Below are 20305 nucleotides of genomic sequence, written 5' to 3' on the forward strand. Positions count from 1 at the left end.
TTTTTTTTTTTTTTTTTTTTTTTTTTTTTTGAATGAAATTTTGTATCGAGTAGAGTAGATGATGCGTATTAGTCGTATTGGAAAGAAATAAATGATTAGAATGAATAGATAAACGAAAATACACGCAATGCAATATTGTCAACATTTAGGAAGAAGGATAATATTAATTAGGATAATTAATAATTACATTCACGCGCGTTAATTTAATAAGAAACCAAAAAAAAAAAAATAAAGAAAATTAATTATACAACCTATTTTTATACAAAAGAACAATGAAATATATGAAAAAATTACGTGCTATCCATGCTTTTAACGTATACAAAATTAAAATGGAGAGAAAATGTTTCTTTGGAAAAGTATGTATTGTATATATATATGATACATTCTCTCCGGTTGTTGCACCGTTTCAACGAAATGCATCACGCGAATCGTTCGGTGTTCCAGTTCTTTTTTTTTTTTCTTCCACAATAAGATAACAAAAGGATAATGCATGATGAATACGTGTGAAGGTCGGAACCATTTATATATAGTTTGCTTTACGTGCATGAAAGAAGAATTCAAAATTTGACTACGTAGACACGAGGATTGAGAAAATGTGAAGGTAACGACAAACTGTATAAACGCGATCAAGGAGAGGAAGATAAGAGAGAGGATGGGTGGGAGGGAGTTAGGAATTTTGATGAACCTTTAAATGGGGTAATAGATTTTTGGTATGGTCGATGTTGGAACAGCTGAGAGCACTCTCAAAGGTTGCAAAAAAAAAAAAGACAATTTCTAGAAAGTGATATATAGAAAGAGGTATTTGCGCGCGTTATCGACAACTCGTCTGGTGGATTGACTGCTGCTGATGCTGCTGAATCCTCTTGTCGAATTTCCATTCGAAGGACTGGCACTCTCTGTATATTCTCGGGTCCAGAAAAATAGCAAAAGGTATTATGTATATATATATATATATATAACCATCATCCTTTCTCGTTGTTCCTGCTTTTCAAAATATCTAACACGAACGAAGGAACTTTCCATAAATATGGATATTCATCGATAATGCAAAACGTTTTTTTTTTTTTCTTTTTTTATGGACAATATTTTTTCCAGCCCCTCACCCATTCTACTACCATCCCACCATCCCACCCATCCCCGCGTTAATACGAAAATTGTACTCATGGTGTTATTCCCAAAACACTCTCTCTTGCCAATTTTGCTGCTACCTTTTGTGGAAGGTCTCTTCGAAGGTGTGCCATGGACTTTACGGGGTCCCCCAGCTGTTGACCAGGGTTGGTTTAATGATCGGATAATAATGACGATGACATTCTATCGAACAACGTTTTGCATACGAGGATAGGGGATGGCGAGGTTATTACAAACGGGGAAGGGTGGGGGTGTGGTGGGGGGCCGTTGAACACAGAGATATAAATTTTACCTATTCAATCATCCACGCTTACTGCAATAACATTTGTGTGAAGTGGCTTTGTAAGAAGTGAATTACAAAAAGGGGGAGAGAAATAGAAATAGAAACGTAGAAATAGAGACAGACAGACGGATAGAAAAAATGATAGAGAGTAAGAGTAAGAGAGAGAAAGAGAGAGAGAGAGAAAGGAACGAGACGTGGTTTGGGATTAACACAAGAAAAACAATGTGTATATTTCTGTAAAAAAAAAAAAGGTTAGAAAATTAGATTCCTCAACGGAGAAATACGAAATGGGAGATGCACAACGAGAAAATATATATATATATATATATATATATATATATATAAATTTTCAAAGTACGAAATGAGAAAATAATTAGCAAAAAAAATACAAATGTGAAAGAGTTGGCCCCCGATTTTTTCGAATATCGGGCGGTAGATATTTTATTGCGCGATTAAAAACGTCGCAATGATATAATAGAGAAAGATTAGACGACGATATTTATTATTTGCGATAAATATTGTTCTTCTTCAACGAAGAAACAAAATGATTCGCGTTTACGCGCAATTTTAATACAATAGAACGAATGTGTATATATAGAGAGAGAGAGAGCGGTTGGTGTTTTTACTCGCGCAATTTATACGTACAATTGGACAATACAACACAAAAATAGAATTAAATATATATTTATATACGTACGAATACGGATGCGTATGTGTAAGATTAAATTGGAATTATCGGTGGTATGCGGTACGGTCATTGATTTTATTTGTTTATTGCAGGCACACAGAAAGAAAAGAAAAGAAAAGAAAAGAAAGGAAGAAAGAAAGGAAGAAAGAAATAAAATAGAAATAGAAATAGAAGGAGAGAATGATAAATAGTTAGACATAGAGAGAGACAAAGTGAGTAATAGATAGAAAGAAAGAGAGAGAGAGAGAGAGAGACAGACAGAGAGATAGAGAAAGGGATCACGTTTATATAGAAGTTTCGTGTTACGAGCCGTGATATTCCAGCAATTTACGCTTTATTATGTCTTCGTACAATATGCTGTCGTAATAACGCCGCCGTTGTGTAGCTGCCGTTGCGGTTGCTTGTTCTCTCTTTCGTAAATTTCGCACACACATTAGTCGTAACGGAATAGACGAATAGACAGAGAGACGTCTTGTTTTTTTTTCTTTTTCTTTTTTTATTATTAATTTTGTTTTTGTGAAGCGACGTAAGCGAGATATATATATATATATATATGTATGTATATATATATTCGGTCGAAGTCGTTTAAAATTAAAAATTCCTACGTATTTAAATAATTCTATAGGATATAGAGATACGTATAAGGACTTGACGCGTAGTTAGAATTCATAAGAATATGTAATAATATACATATATGTGTGTGTGTATATGTGTAATAATATCTTCATTTTTTGTTCTCTATTCGCTTATGCATTATTATTTATCATTAGTCGTGATAGTTTATTATTATTAGTTTTATTTTTAGCAGTACCATATTCTTCTACGCGAATAAAAATTAAATTCCTATGAGATATTCGCGAGATATAATCATACATATATATATATATATATGTATGTATATATGTATATAACCAATAAGAAAATGAAAACAATGATAAAAGGGTAACTTCGCCCGTTGCCACCCTCTTCTCTTGTCATCCGATACGATAGAATGTAAACGGATAGTTTGTTGAACGCGATCTAGATTCGCGAATTCGCTATTTTGAATAATGCATCTTCGCTGTATATAGCTAGGCCGGCCAAGCAGAAATATTTCATTGCATTGTCCTATCGATACCGTCAAAATGTTCTATCCCTCTGTGAATAATAATCTTTATATATATATAATACAATATAAATATAGGTTAGCGCGTTTTTTCGCATAATAAATTTGCTACAATATTATATTTTTCTTCGCATAGAATCGAACCGATTTTGATTTTTTCCCCCTAAAAGATCTGTTCTTCTTTTTTTTTCTTTTTTTTTTTTTTTTTTTTTTTGGTTTTTTTTTTTTTTTTCTTCTCTCTCTCACCGCATCGTAAATAATTCTCAGAGAGCGCAACCGCAATGTGTACGACAATAAAAAAGCAGAATTATTTTAACTTTTTANCTCTGTGAATAATAATCTTTATATATATATAATACAATATAAATATAGGTTAGCGCGTTTTTTCGCATAATAAATTTGCTACAATATTATATTTTCTAGTACGTTGATTTCTGACTGCCGAAAACGATCGTATCGAACATTTCAAATTGTCTTTTTTTTATTTTTTTTTTTTTTTTTTTTTTCTGGTTTTTTTTTCTTTTCTTTTCTTCTCTCTCTCACCGCATCGTAAATAATTCTCAGAGAGCGCAACCGCAATGTGTACGACAATAAAAAAGCAGAATTATTTTAACTTTTTAAGTTACATTTAACGCTCGATAAACTTCGAAATCTCGTATAACATATAATATATTATATATAGGCAACTTGTTATAATATTATAACTTCAACACACATCATATCGCTTTTATAAAATTCAATCAAGTACCCTTCCTTCCCCCGCGCCCATTTCCTCCCAATCCCTCTACTATATCACACGTATAAGCGCTATATATATTTTAACACGTACATAGCATACCGCAAAAAGGGTGAAGATGGGTTATACGTAATATATATATATATATATTTATATCGAATCTAACTAAACTCGTTCGTTCGATCAATCGATATATACCATCGTATACATAGTTGGGATTATCTACAAAAGTGCACCATCGAACAACAAATTATAATTTTGATCATACATTACAAGTATGTGTGTGAAAAACGAAAAGAAAAGAAAAATATATATATATATACACATATGAATATATAATATATATGTATATAAATTATTTAACACAAACGATTAATATTTACAAATTACAAGTTTTGTGTTGCTCGAAATATTTGACAGTGAGATTTAAACAAATAAAAAAAAAATGAAATAAATTAAAACACGTATACGAGAAAGGAAAGTTTTTACGTATTACCGTATATATATATATATATATATATATATATATATATGTATATGTATATATATATTTTCGACTAAGGACGACTAGAAGAGGATAGGTAAATACTGCGGCGGAGTTATTAACAGCCACACTTTTTCTTTTTTTTTGTTTTTTCTTTTTTTCGTTACCAACTTATTCGAAGTCCACGCAATAATTCGTTCTAGTCACGAAGATCGCGACTTATGCGTGTACACTTCGATTATTCCACACATGATAATGGTAATTAATAATAACGATTAAATAGAATTCCATGAGAAAACGTTTAAAGCCTGAAAAATAACAAAACTCAATGTAATCGTAAAAAGTAAAGAATAGATTAAGGCAAAAAATGGAATTTGTTTTTTTTCGTATAATCCGACGATTATATTTATTCGCGTTTGTTTTTGCGTTTACCCTCAGCAGCATGTTTCATGTGGATATATTTTCGCGTATTTAGTTGAAATAAAAAATACGAAAGAATTAATAGGACAAGAAAACAAAGATAAAGAAATTGATTAACACCAAATTCAGGAACCAAATGAAAAAAGAAGAAGTAGAAGAAGTAGAAGTAGAAAAGTGGTAGAAGAAGAAGAAGAAGAAGAAGAAGAAGAAGAAAAAGTAGAAGAGTAAAAGAAGTAAGTAGAATGATATATACACGATAAAAAGAGTAGGACGCTGTTCCGTTTTATGAATCATGTTCTTAACGAGCAATCAAGCTCCTACATAGATCGAGAACTAGCGTCGCTAATTAACGATAATGGGGGGGGGGAAAAGGTAGGTAATTCAGGTATCACATATCGTATACCCCATCCCTCGCGTATATAAAGCGTGCGAACATGTCGCAGAAAAAAAAATAGGGGAATGAAAGAAAGGAACAAGATATTATAATAAAATTGGACATTTCGAATAACAACAACAACAAAAAAAAAATGATCGTATCATCGATCGTAAAATCACAATGCAAAATAGGGCTAATAATATCGAGATAAAAAGAAAAGTATTTAAAGCTGTTTCTCAAACGAATTTACGCAAAGATATGTATTTTTTTTTTTTTATCCTTCATGCGGGTGAGGGTAAAAATGAGGGGTGTAACAAAAGCTTTTTTATTTTTTTTTTTTTATATGTATATATACGATAAAAACACAAACAACATTCCAAATAACACAATATGTCGAATAAAACGTAAATATATATATATATATATGTACATATATATATATAGTGCATACCTTATGTGTCTTTTCAACAAAATTATTTGCAATCGATAAAGAAAACGAAAAAGAAAGAGAGAGAGAGAGAGAGAAAGAGAGATATGTTCGAATGAACGATGTAAAAAAAAAAATAACGATAGATTTAGAGATAGAAGAAGAGTGGGGGGTTAGGCAGGAACGTTGATATTTTAAAAATACAGAAAAAGATATGAGAAAGATTCCTTCAGACAGATCACGAAGAAATAGATAAATAGTAACGAATAAACGAAGATAGGAGGAAAATGATAAATAGGAAATAAAAAAAATATATATATAGGCATAGAGAAGAAGTAAGAGCAGAGAGAGAGAGAGAGAGAGAGAGAGAGAAAAAGTTTCAGGGAAATAAATAGAAAAATATTAAAGGAAAGAGAAAGAGAGTTATAGAAAAATGGAGGAAAAATGGGATAGAAAGAAAAAGAGAGAGAGAGAGAGAGAGAGAGAAACATGCACGCGTCGTGGACTCGAAAGCGCCGACCAAAGCGTTTGTTACACCGCTCGTACCGAATTAGCGCTTTTTTTTGTCTCCTTTTCCTTTTTTCTTATTTTTTTTTTCTTTCCTTTCCATTTTGTCTTTCCTTTCGACTTCATTAAAAAATATATTCGGTGTATAACATCACATAGTTATCTTTGACAAGTTAACAATATTGTCCTAGATGAATAAATTCGTTGCTTCACATGTGCCATATGAATTATTCATTTAAACGAGACAGGTCATGACGACCCTGCGACTCATTATTTCAAATTTTTATGCCATTGGACAAAATTCGAAACTCGCATCAAATGTATTACGTATACGTATACGTATTTTTATATAACGCGGCAAGAGAAGAGAAAAACTATGCGATTGCTCGATAAAATGTGAAATATCAGTGTTTTAAGATTAATTTCCTTTTTTTCTTTTTTTTTCTTTTTTTTTTTCATCAAGGTGGCCAAGGGTGGAAAAAAAGCAAAAAGTAAAGCACATTCGATGAAATTTGTCTTGTCAAATTCGCAGCGAATTCATCTGCAACGGATTTAACAATTTATCGTTAATAATGCGAGCACTTGCATATCCCTTGCAACGATATCTCATGATTCATGCACACTGCAGTATCCAGCAATATATATATTTATATATATATACATATATACGCATACCCGAGAATGTTTTTTTCAAATCTTTGCATTTTACTCGTCGGACGTTTACTTTATCTCAATTAGTCGTGTATATTATGTTTAAATTATGTAACATAGTAAAATATTATCAAAGAAAATATTAACCGAGAAATGTTAACACACAAATATACGAAGATACATAGTTCTGTTTTTTTTTTTTTTTTTTTATTCTCGTGGTTGCATTGTGTGCATGCATCATACTCACAGGCATCATAAGATCCTGATCAATAATTTTTCATCTTTCCTGTGTGGAAATTGCGTATCGAGCACGATACAGCTTTTCCAATCGATATTTATATATATTAAATCTATAATAATAATAATAATAATAATAATAATAATAATAATAATAATAATCTTTCTACGCCTTGTTTTTGCAGAATTTCTAATAAACTATTGATCTAAAAAAAAAAAAAACGAAACAAGGATGCTATACCTAAAAAAACGGATATTTTTCTATATAATAAAGATATAGATATAGAAGCGTGTTTCTATTCTACTGGTTTCGTAGGAGAGAAAAAGAGATATATATATATGTATGTAGGGAGAGAGAAAGACAGAGAGAGAGAGAGAGAGAGAGAAACAGATAGAGACAGAGATAGTTAGATAGATAGAAATAGATATGTAAAGAGAAATAGAAATAGGATAGTAGGATTCTTTCCTCTTTTCGAGGAAGCAGTAAAATATAATTTGGATCAGAGTGTGTACGTTATTATACGTGTTAATAAAAAATTTAAAACGCGAATATGTACTACGGGTCCATAATCGAAAGAGAGAGAGAGAGACAGAGAGAGAGAGAGAGAAAGAGGAAGAGAGAAAAACAGGATATAAAAGCGAAATTTGAAATAGTATTCGGTTGTATATATACATACTAACACATACGCGCATATTTACTGACCGGAATGTCCAAATGACGGGACGGATGAATTAATGGGTACGCGAATGACATCGGAAAAACGTAAACGTTATTGTTCGAGGGGAAATAAAAAAAAAAAAAAAAAAAAAAAAAAGAAAGAAAAAAAAAGAAAGGCTGCAAATCCTCGAACAAATTGACGAGCGGTTTGCATTGGCCTTTCGATTAATTGCGAATATCGAATAGTATACACGACGGGATAGTACGAGATATTATATATACTTTGTGACAAGGAATAATAAAAAAAAAAAAAAAAAAAAAAAAAAGTAGGAAGAATAATATTATATTAATTAAAAGTATGGGAAATTATGAATCGAACCGATAAATCGATCTCGTTAGGATTTTATCGTCGTTCTTTCCTGAAACCAATCAAAAAAAAAAAAAAAGTCAACAAATCGTTTTCTACTTTGGATTATCAATTGGAAAGCTTGAAAGTCGAATTGACTTTAATTTTGATCATCGAATCCGTTAGTTTTGTTCGTAGATGTATATATATGTATATACTACTATATATATACAGCGATTTATCGAAACTCTACGTATATTTGTGGGAAATCGGTGAAATATTAGCAGCACGCTCCTCCAACAAACCGTTTTTCTATGGTACCGCAGTGAAAGGTAATTCAATCTATTGTAATATCGACTCGTATGGGATACGTGTTTCGTTAAAAGGTTAGAAGACAGAGTAGAGTAGTATTTATCTATCGATTCTAGAACGATAATAAATCTGTGAGATAGATAGATAGATATATTTATTGAATTTTCTAAATAACTCGAAATAGTTTAAATAGTTTTAGTCGAAGAAATATCAGACGGGATAAAAGAAAATTATATATATATATATATATTTGTGTGTTATTATTTTTTAATGTGTAATAATATTAATAATAATAATAATAATAATATTTCTCATTTAAAACGATGATCTATATATTTATTTAATATAAATATATATTCTACGAATATTAGATTAATATTATAAACGTTCGATTTTGTGCGAAGCAACGCTTTTTCCGAGAGACAACGAAAAAATCCCTACAACTCTCGTTCATCCAACTAGATAAGAAATGTTCATTTCTCGAACGTTTAATTTTTAATCATTTTTCTAAGCTCACATTTTAGAATGAACGTCTAAAGCTCAACGTTCTTAAAACATTCATCGACTGACAACACTTCTAATAGATTCTCTCTAACATCGTCACGATACAATCTATTTAGAATGCATTTTTTTATCGATAAGATTATTAATATTAACTAAACACCGTTGAAAGATCTAAGTCATCAAGAAAGTCGCGAGATTTTCGATTCGAGATGGCTAATAATTTAAATCACAGAGATTTATATAATATTCTCAATAGACATTATGTATAATCGTCTAACGAGTAATAATTATATTAACGTTTAATTACTAGCCGCTTTTATGTGACTACGCAGTGAAAACCCTGATAGTTTTATTACTTCATAGATTTTGTTTATTTGTGACTAGTAATATAATATACGATAAGTAAAGCTTTTCGACTAGTAAATGTTATCTAATATTCAATAATTATATCTAATATTGAGATTGAATTTCGGCAAACTTAGTTTCGGCCAGGATTTTCGAGTATTCAGGTACGTAAGGACGTAATAAGCAATGCATTTACATCGTAATATTATTATTATCTGACTTTGCTTAAATATACCAATAGCTTTCTTCTACGTATACTATTCGTTTAATATACGAATATATTTAGATTTAATTAAGACAAATCTACAAAATCCTCCTACTTGATTAATATTTACGAACGGAACTGTCAATATTCAATCCTACATTTGAGTTGTGTATCATCGATTATTATGAATACTTTAACGATCGACCATTCTTTTTTTATTTTACGAACATTATTATTACGAAGCTTCGCGTAAAATCAATCTCACTTCTTTACAAGTAGATAAAAGGAACAAAAATAAATATATACTGAAAAAATAATACGATCCGAGAGTGTGGAGGATCGATTTCTTGAGAGAAAAAAGTTGGGTGTTAGGGGGTGGGCTAGGGTTTGTGAGGAATAAATGGTATCGTTGAAACTTTCAATCCGAGTTAACAATCCGAATCTATCGAAAGAAGATAGAGAAGAGAAGAGAAGAAGAAGAAGAAGAAGGGGGGGGGCCAGAAGCAAAAAGCCATTATCGTTGTATTTTACGTATTGGCTGCTGATAAAAGGAATCACAAAAGCTAGCTGACTACTAACCTATCTAGAAAAGGCTTAAAAAGTTGTCAAAGAAAAAAAAAAAAAGAGTATCCAAGAAAAATCGGACCTCTCCCCCCATCCCAATGCCCCTCCCCCTTCCCCCCTTCCCTCACGAACCCCTACCAACCCGAATAAGAAAATAGAGGATTTAAGATTTTCGCGAACGAAGTGCCGAGAGTGGATTCAATCGACGTCTCGGTGTACTTTCGGTCGAGGAGGAGGCGCTTTTCGATTTTGAAGCTTTAGAATTCTTCGAAGATTTATCTTTGCTCGTTGTAGAAGTAGGTAAGTTGTTGTTGTTGGGGTTGCCAGAGGCCCCGGTTAAATTTTTCACCGATTTCCCGGATTTGTTCGCGACACTCCCGGAACTGGAGGTGCCCATAGAAGGCGTACTCAAAGGTATAGGATTTTTGTTCTCGGCAGTTGGATTTTGGGACTGGACACGGATTTTGGGGCTTACTTGTACCTCGCAGGGGGGTGGCGCGCTCCTGTAAGATGGCACGATCTTGAACGTCACCGATCCTCGTGCTTCCCGCTGAAACAAAACGCGACACGTATTATTTATCATATTATTATATCATCACGCGTCAAATGGGAATATAAATTATTCGTTAAGTATATATGTATAAATAGACGTATGTGTGAGAATTATTTAAAATATTTAATAGAATTATAAGAGAGGCTTGGAGATATGATATTACTTACAAGAATTTTTTGCAAGGCATTAACGGATTGATTGGCAACGGGTATTCCATTGATTTCTCTAATTTCATCACCAACGTGAAGGGTGGCTTGTCTATGGATCATCCCACCGTGCATAATTCTTGCTACTACACATTTTCCATCTTCGTTCATTTTCAAAGTAATTCCCTAAAAACATAATTACGAATACGATTATTATTTCAATAGATTTACTAATCATTCTCGTTGATGTGTAAATTAATGTATAAGTATATACAGTTAAAACCTCCTGAAACCGTGTTATATGTTTATTATTCCTCTATTCGCGTCATTATTTTATGGTAATTTAATTTTGAAATATGTTAAGCAACCATTGTCTTGTCCAGTGCTCTATCAAAATTGTTTTCGCAATTTTTTTGATCGTGTTAAAGGTAAACCGTATTACAGGAGGATTACCTGTATATCGAAAATAAACGAAAAATTAGAAAGAAAAAAGAAATAAAAAGATAATCTTACCATAGGTTCATCTGTGTTCTTCTGGAATTGCACCAATCTTACACGAGTTACGTTTTCGAGGTCAAGATCGCCATTCTGACCGTCGAGGTCATCGCCACCATTCAGATACGGAAGTAACGGGGGTGGTGTCACTCTCGTAGCTTCCTCACCGTAAACTTCGTGGCCAGCCACGTCGTGAGCTTGCAACAATGCCTGTAATCGAGCATGAAACGAAATCATGAATGGAAACGTTCCAATCGAATGAGCATCGACGACTAGAGTGGGGGGGCGGGCGGAAAAGATATCGATATTATTTTGTATATGCGCTTATTTTGTTCGTCATTGGTATGGTAGGTAAAAAAAAAAAAAACAGAAAAAAGAAGCAACGCAACAAGGGGACAAAAAAATTAAGCAAAAAGTGATATCTTTCGTTTTGAGATTTCGACGTTGAATTTAAATATAAAATAAATAAAACGTTATTCTCTCTGATTTTCTAACAGAATAAAATCTTACGATTGTACACTACCACCCCTCCCACCCCAGACCCAACCTTAACACGTTATCTAGCGTGGGACTAATCGCATACGCTAGGATAACGTGTAAACGTAGTTAAACTCAAAGGAGTAGAATGCTATTTACTTAAGCGTCCGGCTTACTTCCAAGCTTCGTCCCATTCAAGTCTCAAATATTAGCGGACACATATCGCAGGCCCAAAGTTAGCTAACGGTTTTCCCTTGGATTATAACCGAATTCGCGGTTTAGTCGTGCGGTCTTTGAAATTTCCGTTTCTAATTAATACGGATTTCGATTGTGTCGAAAAAATGGTTAAGAGAACGAATCATTTCCTATTAATCTTCAAATTTACATAAGTTTTCTTTGTAACAAACAAAGAGAAAATAGTACTAAAATGAAAAAGTTTAGAATTAAAAAATCAATTGTCGATCGAATAATAAGAGATATTTTCGAATGTTTGTATGATTCAAAAATGTTCTTCGATTCGTTGAAAGAGAATTAAAAAAACAAACCTTTTAAGAAGAACATACAACCCCAAATGACAGTTTCAGTGAATCATTTTATTGTTAGCGTAGATTAAAAGTGGATTGAAAGACGAGAGGAAGATTCTCGAAGAAGAATAAGAAGAAGAAGAAGAAGAAGAGGCCAAGCCTATCTTTATTCTTTTCAACGTTTTTACACTTAACGGATTTTTCTCATTCTACCACGTAAAAGAACTTCACGAAACTACAAGTCTAGGAAGTTAAAAGGTATACTACCCGTTGAACGGATCCAACTCTTCGGTAAATCTTCAATCGAACATTGAAAGTATAGAAATGAAAGGGGGGAAAAAAAGAGAGAGAGAGAGAAAAAATAGAAATAGTCAAGGAGAAGTGTAAAGGAAATAAAAAGATGTGCACTGCTGCTTACGACATTAACAAAGAAAAAGCAAACGAAAGCTAATACGTCAGGCTAAAGTAAACTGTGTTACCAAAGCTGCTCGTTAATATTTGCCATTGCACGTGAACCATCATAATAATATTCGATAGATACTCTCGAACGATACTTCTTTATTTCTCTTATTTTTTTTTTTTATCATTTCATTTATATTATATCATCTTCCAATTAGATGAGATGAGTATAAAAATTGCTTCCTTCGGTAGCATAATTCAAACGGTATAATATAAAAAATAAACGAAACGCGAGAAAAAAGGAATCATAATGTCGTTGGTAGGTGGTACTTAAATATGTTGAATTAATATATTATAATATAACGAAATAGAGAAGTATATCGAAGATATTCGTCTTGTATACGTACTTTGTAGTAACGTTGTTAATGAGTGTTTTTTTCGTGACGAGTGGTGTACTCTCTCTCTCTCTTTCTTTCTCTCTCACTCATCGAAAACGTAAAAGTGAACGTAACACCAAGTAGTGGAATAGGGCGATAAGGCATGTCGGACAAATAAGCGCCCTGTGAAACGTCGAGATAATTCGTTGGCTAGTCGCCAATTGTCTGAAGGGTTCCGTCGTTTAGTCCCTAGTAGAAAGAATGAGAGATAGAGAGATAGAGAGAGAAAAAGAGAACCTTCTCGAAACAGACGAATTTATGTGGACCGTGTAAAACGCATGCTTTTCGCACATTTACTTATTCTCACGTATACACTAGCGAGAACGAAAACGTAGATGTAACAACCGGCTGCTGCTCGCTCAGAAACGACTACGGCTTATTTGAAACGCTGCCAAACTCGTCACCTGCTTCACGTTGATAGTCGACTCCCTTTCTATTTCCTATTTTGCGTATATGTAATCTATATGTAAATCATACCTGATGGGTAAAGTAAATGCTGAATGAAAAGGGGACCACAGAGAGAAAATGTGTGTGTGTGTGTGTGTATGTGTGTGAGAGAATAAAAGAGAATAAGAGAGAATAAGAGAGAGAGAGAGAGAGAGGAGAGAGAAGTTTGAGTGATAGCGTGCAAATAGTAGATACGGTATCGTTGCTACCGGAACAACATGACGAAAATCGTCAGACCGTGAATGCTATTCGATGGAACAAAATATTTGATTTATGCTAATACATTTGATTTATGCGATATTATCGAGATAGAGGGAGGGGGAGAAAAAGAAGAAGAAGAAGCAAAAAAAAGATGAGATGAGATTAAGCCAGTTTGATCGGTGTTCGAGTTGTTGGTTGAACTACAGTTAATTACGTCGAATCCATTGGGTATACCATTAATTAGAGTCCGTTGTATTATCCGTCGAGAATAGTGGTGTGTCAGTTCATTTACATTAGTTTTTTTCGATTTGAATAGATATATCTATACGTGTATAGATATCTATGAATATACACGAATCAATGAAAATATATTATAATGAACGGGAGAGAAATGGTGAAAAGAAAAAAAAACGTTCAAATGAATTTTCATTATTAAAAACTTTGAAAATGTGTGTTTTGAAAACAATTACGTTCGTTTTGAAGTTAATCGTTCTTACGATAAAATTAATGATCATTATTCGAAATGAAAATTAAACTAACGAAACGTGGGAAACGTCTTACCGAATTAAACGCAGAAAAGTGGTGTAATATAACGCGAAAGTTATCGAATAATTTCTCGATTTAATCGACCTGGGGTTAGTGTATGGGGAGGAGGATATGGGGTTTCGGAGAAACTTCCCAGTTTGGGTTATCGATGAATTGAATTTGAACGAGACAAATCGATTAGTTTTAGAGGTAGAGGATATACTTTTTTTTTAATACTTTTTTTTTTTTATACTTTTCTGTCGATAAAACCAGAGACAGGGAATATTTGGGTGATAGTTTGAATGATAGTATCTAAAGATAGGGTATTAACGAAAATTTTGATGAAAATTTGATCGTGGAATCGGTACGTTTCTCCTCTCTCCGTTTACATGCGATGAACACATACACACACACACACACACACACACTAGTTCGTGGCTTTCTCTGGATGAAATAATAGTACAAATCCGAGAGAAATTATTCTGCGGTGTGTCCAATGTAGCGGGCATGGGATCCGGAAACGAATTCATTTGGTTGAACGTTAGAATAGTACTTCTGTGGTTAGCAGTAACTACGAGAGGACCACGAACGAGATCGCTATGATCTTCGATTAATAGAACATGGTTATATACTTATATGAATATATCATTTTTATTTATTTTTTTTCTTCTTTTTTTTTTCAGACAATAAATTATAATTGCATTCGGATTTCTGTCGGATCATTCTGTGGTCAACGGAATGGAACAAGGGGTGAGAGGGGTACTACACAATATTTGGGGGGAACTTTGTTATGTTATGACCATCAACGTTGATTGTACGATCGAGTTATGGGTGACAAAATAAAAATAAAAAAAAAAATAGAAGAGAAAAAAAGAAAGAGAGAGAGAGAGAGAGAGAGAGAGAGAGAGATAGAGACGCAAGGGAGGGGAAGATGACGTTACGGAGGAGACTCGTTATTCGCGAGAACAAAACTCGCTTGATTTATATTATACGACGTAACCAAATTTGTATACACGAATTTCCATAATCTGGTTGGATGGCACATTTCGTTGCTAGGTGCGGTGTTGTTCACTAGATAACGAGGATAATGAAATTTTCTGTGATTAATACTCGAAAAAAAAAAAAAGAAGAAAAAAAAATAAATAAATAAAGTAAAACAAAAATAGTAGAACTTCATAAAATCGTTTAGGTACATGTAGAAACATTTAGATTGTATAAGCAATCTTTTTTAATCGAGTTAATATTCTTTCTCTCTCTTTTTTCTACCGAGAGAGTCAGATTTTGTGATATCATCGAAGCAAAGATTCGCGGTTGGGAAAAGGTGTAAAGATCAGAACGATTTATCATCTTTAAAATATATCTCGACGTAAGACGACATCCATCTGAATCTAAAATTTTCAACGCACGGAAGCCACGAAGGATTTTAAAGGAGTGACTTTCTCATATATCTATGTACATATACATATACATATATATATATATATATATTTCATACATTATTGAACGTGACCGCGTGTTCGTCAAATGTATATATGAAGAAGCACACGCAAGAAAACGGAGATTCGTACACGTGAGAAAAGAGTACGAAGATGAGTGTGCTGACGTGAAGGAATTTGAAATAGAAAAGTGGTGACGTAGAGAAAGAAAAAGAAATAGAAGAGTAAAGAAAGAATGTACTAGAGGGTGTCACGTTGATCTAAGTTTGTATTATTGAACTAAAAGAGAGTGATCGAAGGTGTTTGCAATCGGTGAATGCATCGTTCTATGGAAGAAGTATCTTTGTGATTTCTGATTTTTAATAATTGTATTATTCTTATTTTTTCATTGATAATATCTAATTTGATTTCGAAGCAATATCCGCGTTTAATAAAAGATTGAAAAAAAAATTAAAACGACGGAAGATTATCATAAATTTCAAGGAACGACTGTTCAAGAAGATTGGAAAGGTAATTCAATGATAGACAAGTAAGTAGATAAGACATCTATTTATATCTCGGTTGGGTTGTTTTAAAGAAAGATAGAAAAAAAAGAAAGTAAGAAAGAAAGAAAGGAAGGAAAGAAAAGATAAAAATTCGTGGAGTACTTTTTCAGATGAATTTTTTCTGAGAGGTTTCGTGCCACGGGGATGGTTTTACGAATGTAAACGCGTATAGTAAATATACGAAAACGTTTATGCACTTTCTCTATCTCTTTTTCTCTATTACTTTATCCGTTCTGTGGGAGTTATAGGATGCCATCAAAATGCAACACGTTTCGTACTTACTCTCCCCGAGTATTTCCCTCGCTAAATGTTAAATTAATTCTCTTATTCTTCGACGACGACGACGATTACGACGACGAGCAACGTTTAACGCATTTTACAAAGCCGGTGTTTAGTTAACGAAACGAAATAACGTTTCGCAACCGGGTTGTACAACCGGAGTATGAACCGATCGATTTGGTTAAGCTTTCATCCCGTTAAATAATTTACTAAGCATCGGCTAGACTCGACAAATAGCTTTTCGTATAATCGTCCATTCCCTTTTATCCTGTTTACAACGCGTTTATTCGGTAGATCCAGGACGAATTTAGATCGGTTTCAATCGAGATCAATTTAATTTTTGTCATTAACACGCTTAAACTTAACGATTACGATGTATAATAAAATACATAACACACAACAAATTATATTTTCATTTTCAAAAGTGATCGCACGAAATATATTTTCCATAACATCCTTTTTCCTGTCTCTCTTGACCATTTTATTTACCCACACCCCCCCTCTCTAAGTCCCACTCCCGCCCACACCCCCATACCCTCTCTTACAATCATCGTGTCTTGCCTAGACGAGGAAACTTCATAGCTGGTGGCTTTTGTCTTCTTACGTAATTGCTGAAGTAGTTAAGGGAGTTTGTTGGAGAATGATAAGAAGAAGAAGAAGAAGAAGAAGAAGAAGAAGAAGAAGAAGAAGAAGAAGAAGAAGGAATGAAAAGGGGAAGGAGGGAAAACGGGGAAGAATTCAAAATTGCTCTTTTTTTGTCTCCCTTATCATTGAAGACATCTGAACCTTTTTCCAAAGGAAGGATAAATTATTCGAGGATCGCATGAATCTGATGTAAGAAATCTGTCTTTCTTATATAATTATTTCACTTGCGCCAAGTAACAGGAAGTAGCTTTTTGTGGATCGAAGTGACTGAGAGAGAGAGAGAGAGAAAGAAAGAGAAAGAGAGAGAGAGAGTGAAACGAAGTTTGAAGATGTCGTTTTATACGCGGGAACTGATTCGCTTGCAAAGTTATGCAAATAATGAGTGGAAAAAGTATGGAGAATGATGGCGTTTTAATTGACCACTCGACGATTTAAAAAAAGAGATCGACGGAACGGAGATTTTATTGTCCTGTGCAATATGTGGGTGGGTGGGTAGGTAGATAGGTGTACACACATCTCCCTGTTTTTCTCGCTTTAATGGCGAGCAATTATAAAAAAGAGTCCCGGACAAGTGAGAGAGAATGAAAAGTGATAGAAAGAAAAGAAAGATAGTAGGATAGATTAAATGACGGGACAGGGGGACGGGAGGTGGGGGGGGGTAAGGGGAGAGGGTAGGAAGGAAAAAAGATGGACTACCGCGAACAAGTGCAACGCGCATTGTCTCTCGAACTCTTCAGCTTTGGTTCATCATCAGTTGGACCGGATTAAAGTTGGCCGTGCAATTTAAAAAAGTCGACGATGCATTAGAAATGTTTCATTGTTCGAAATATTACGAATTTCTGTATCCTTTCCCGTCTTACAATCCTTTGTACAACGCTGGCTGTCCATTTTTTTTGTTTCTTTCCTACTTTTATTTTCTTTTTTTTCTTCTTTTTTTTATTGTCTCCTCCCCATGTCGATTTTTCGAGTTTTTTTTTTTTTTTTTAATTTTTAGGTGAATTAGGTAGCATATGAGGGGTGAACTAACGATCAGAAAATTTTAATCTATCGGACACGAAACCTATTCTCTCTCTCTCTCTCTCTCTCTCTCTCGTTGGATTTTCCCCCGTAGAGAATTTTTTTTTTTTTCTAATGTAGAAAAATGTAAGAGACGAATTAGCGGATCTCGATAATAATATTTAAGTCACGTCGTTTAATTTCTTTTTCTCGCGTTTATTCGTAGAACAAAAAGTGAAGAAATTTAAAATAGTAATTAACACGTATATATAAAACATTTGATATAATGAATGATAGTATTGTAGTCGAAGAAAATCTTCTAAATAGTTTTATCATATTTGTCTTACTTTTATTATTTATCCTCACTAGTGCAAATAGAAAATATAAAAATTAATCTCACGTTTCTCTATTAGAAAAGATATATTTTGTGAACTATATATATATATATATGACATTCTATACGTATAAACTTTTTAATGGCCAAATTTTATATATTTTATTTGCGAAACGTTTTTCTTTTAGTTGAGGTCAGCTTTCGTTATATTAAAATAATATCGAGTAAATGAAAAATGTTCTTCCTTATTAAAAAACGTGGTTGCAATATTATACGAAGTTAAGCAAAATATTTTCGTAATGTTAAATATTTTCTTTTATCTTATAAAAGCATTTCCTTACGATTAACGATGCAATTATTACTATTATTATTATTATTATTATTATTATAATATCATTGTAATAACTATCGAAATGTAATTTATAATGATATAACGTTAATGATATGAATGAAATAAAATCTGATGTCAGTTGATATTTTCTCTCTCTCTCTCTCTCTCTCTTTCTTTCTTTCTTACCACGGAAAGACATTTCCATTATAGATTACGTCGGTTCTACTAGCATTCACAAATGATGTTTCAACCTCAGAAAATGTCGTTGATAATCAAAGATGACCCACGATAAGTATACGTTAAGCCGTTCGAATATCCGCGTGCATGGAAATCGGTTTTAGCTTATCTCTAAAATTAGATTTTCCTCCCTTTGGTAGACACAACGAGATCAAAAATCTTCTTCTCGGGGATCATCGGTTAACCTTGAAGGAAGAGTAGAATTCTATCGTTGTCTGTAATACCAAAACATCGTCGATCAAATTAACGAAGTTCGGTGACGAGCTCGAATCTCTTTTACTTCCGCGTTCGTTGGTTTAATTCCTCTTTTGTTATATTAATATCACACAACTCTGATCGATAAATTCGATGAAAATTAACCAAATTTACGTATCCGTGACGGGGCGTAAATTGTGATTCGTCGCGTTTCGTTGCGTCGTTCGCGCTTTTTGCTAAAAGAAACAACAACAAAAAATAAATGTTCGAATTTATCGTACGAACAATTAAACCGGTACTTTATTTCTCTCTCGTTCTCTCGCTTGTTGTTGCATAAAAAAAAAAAAAAAAGAAAAACAACAAACGCGACAATCATTTCTAGTTTATTTGTTAAACGACACTTTTCAACGAGTATAACTCGAATCGATGTATGTATGGGAATAAACGATCGAATAAAATTTTCTATAAAATAGAGAAAGTTAGAGAGAGAGAGAGAGAGAGAGGGGGGGAATGGTTGAAGAAAAATAATAAGAAAAAAAAAGAGAAAGTTATGCAAGCTGAAATTACGACTTTTCCAAGGTATTCGCACCTGAGACCAAAAATATTATACAAGTAGTTTTAATCGATAAGTAGTAAAAGATATTATATGATCAGACACGCTTTTCTACCGTTTCTCGAACACTGAAAAACCTGTTATTTTTCCCGTTTATCCTGATCTTATTCAATTGTCGAATTAATGTAACTATAAGAACGATGTTTATCTTTATATTGCAACTAAAATATATTCAGTTAACATATCAAATTTTAATAATTATTCAAACAGTAATCTTTCTCGGTGATCTTATTAAATGTGTTTCTCTGTAAATAATTAAATGTCAATATAAATGATTTTACGATAAGAACGAGATCTATTAAAATATATCATTCGTTTTAAAGTATACAATTCCTTAAAATATACGTGCGATTAATTAATTAATCGACAATTAACGTAAATAATTTTATACATCTCGTTAATCTGCATTCCTATAAAAAGAGAAAACACAAACAAAAAACAAGTAGTGTTTAGAAAAGAAGCTGCAAATTCGAAAAGAAGGGTTGGAGGTTGCAAATATAGAAAATCGTTTTTT

The 20305-nt window shown here is 33.0% G+C and overlaps 1 protein-coding gene across 11 annotated transcripts in view; it reads right to left on the bottom strand.

Annotated features, from left to right (window-relative positions):
* The window catches only part of LOC106787108 (peripheral plasma membrane protein CASK), a 108630-nt gene that overhangs the window by 9155 nt on the left and 79170 nt on the right, over positions 1-20305 (bottom strand). For 7 of the 11 annotated variants that reach the window (XM_014749187.1, XM_014749185.1, XM_014749190.1 and 4 more), the window contains 3 exons: positions 11189-11380; positions 10697-10861; positions 10452-10526 (listed from right to left, as the gene is read on the bottom strand). In XM_014749187.1, coding sequence (XP_014604673.1) covers positions 10452-10526; positions 10697-10861; positions 11189-11380 — 432 coding nt within the window. The remainder of the gene's footprint in view (positions 1-10451; positions 10527-10696; positions 10862-11188; positions 11381-20305) is intronic. The other 4 variants (XM_014749189.1, XM_014749191.1, XM_014749186.1 and 1 more) reach the window with 1 other exon arrangement.

The sequence above is a fragment of the Polistes canadensis genome, unplaced genomic scaffold (assembly GCF_001313835.1).
Source record: "Polistes canadensis isolate GaletaPanama2010 unplaced genomic scaffold, ASM131383v1 scaffold_92, whole genome shotgun sequence".
In the NCBI taxonomy this organism is placed as follows: Eukaryota; Metazoa; Arthropoda; class Insecta; order Hymenoptera; family Vespidae; genus Polistes; species Polistes canadensis.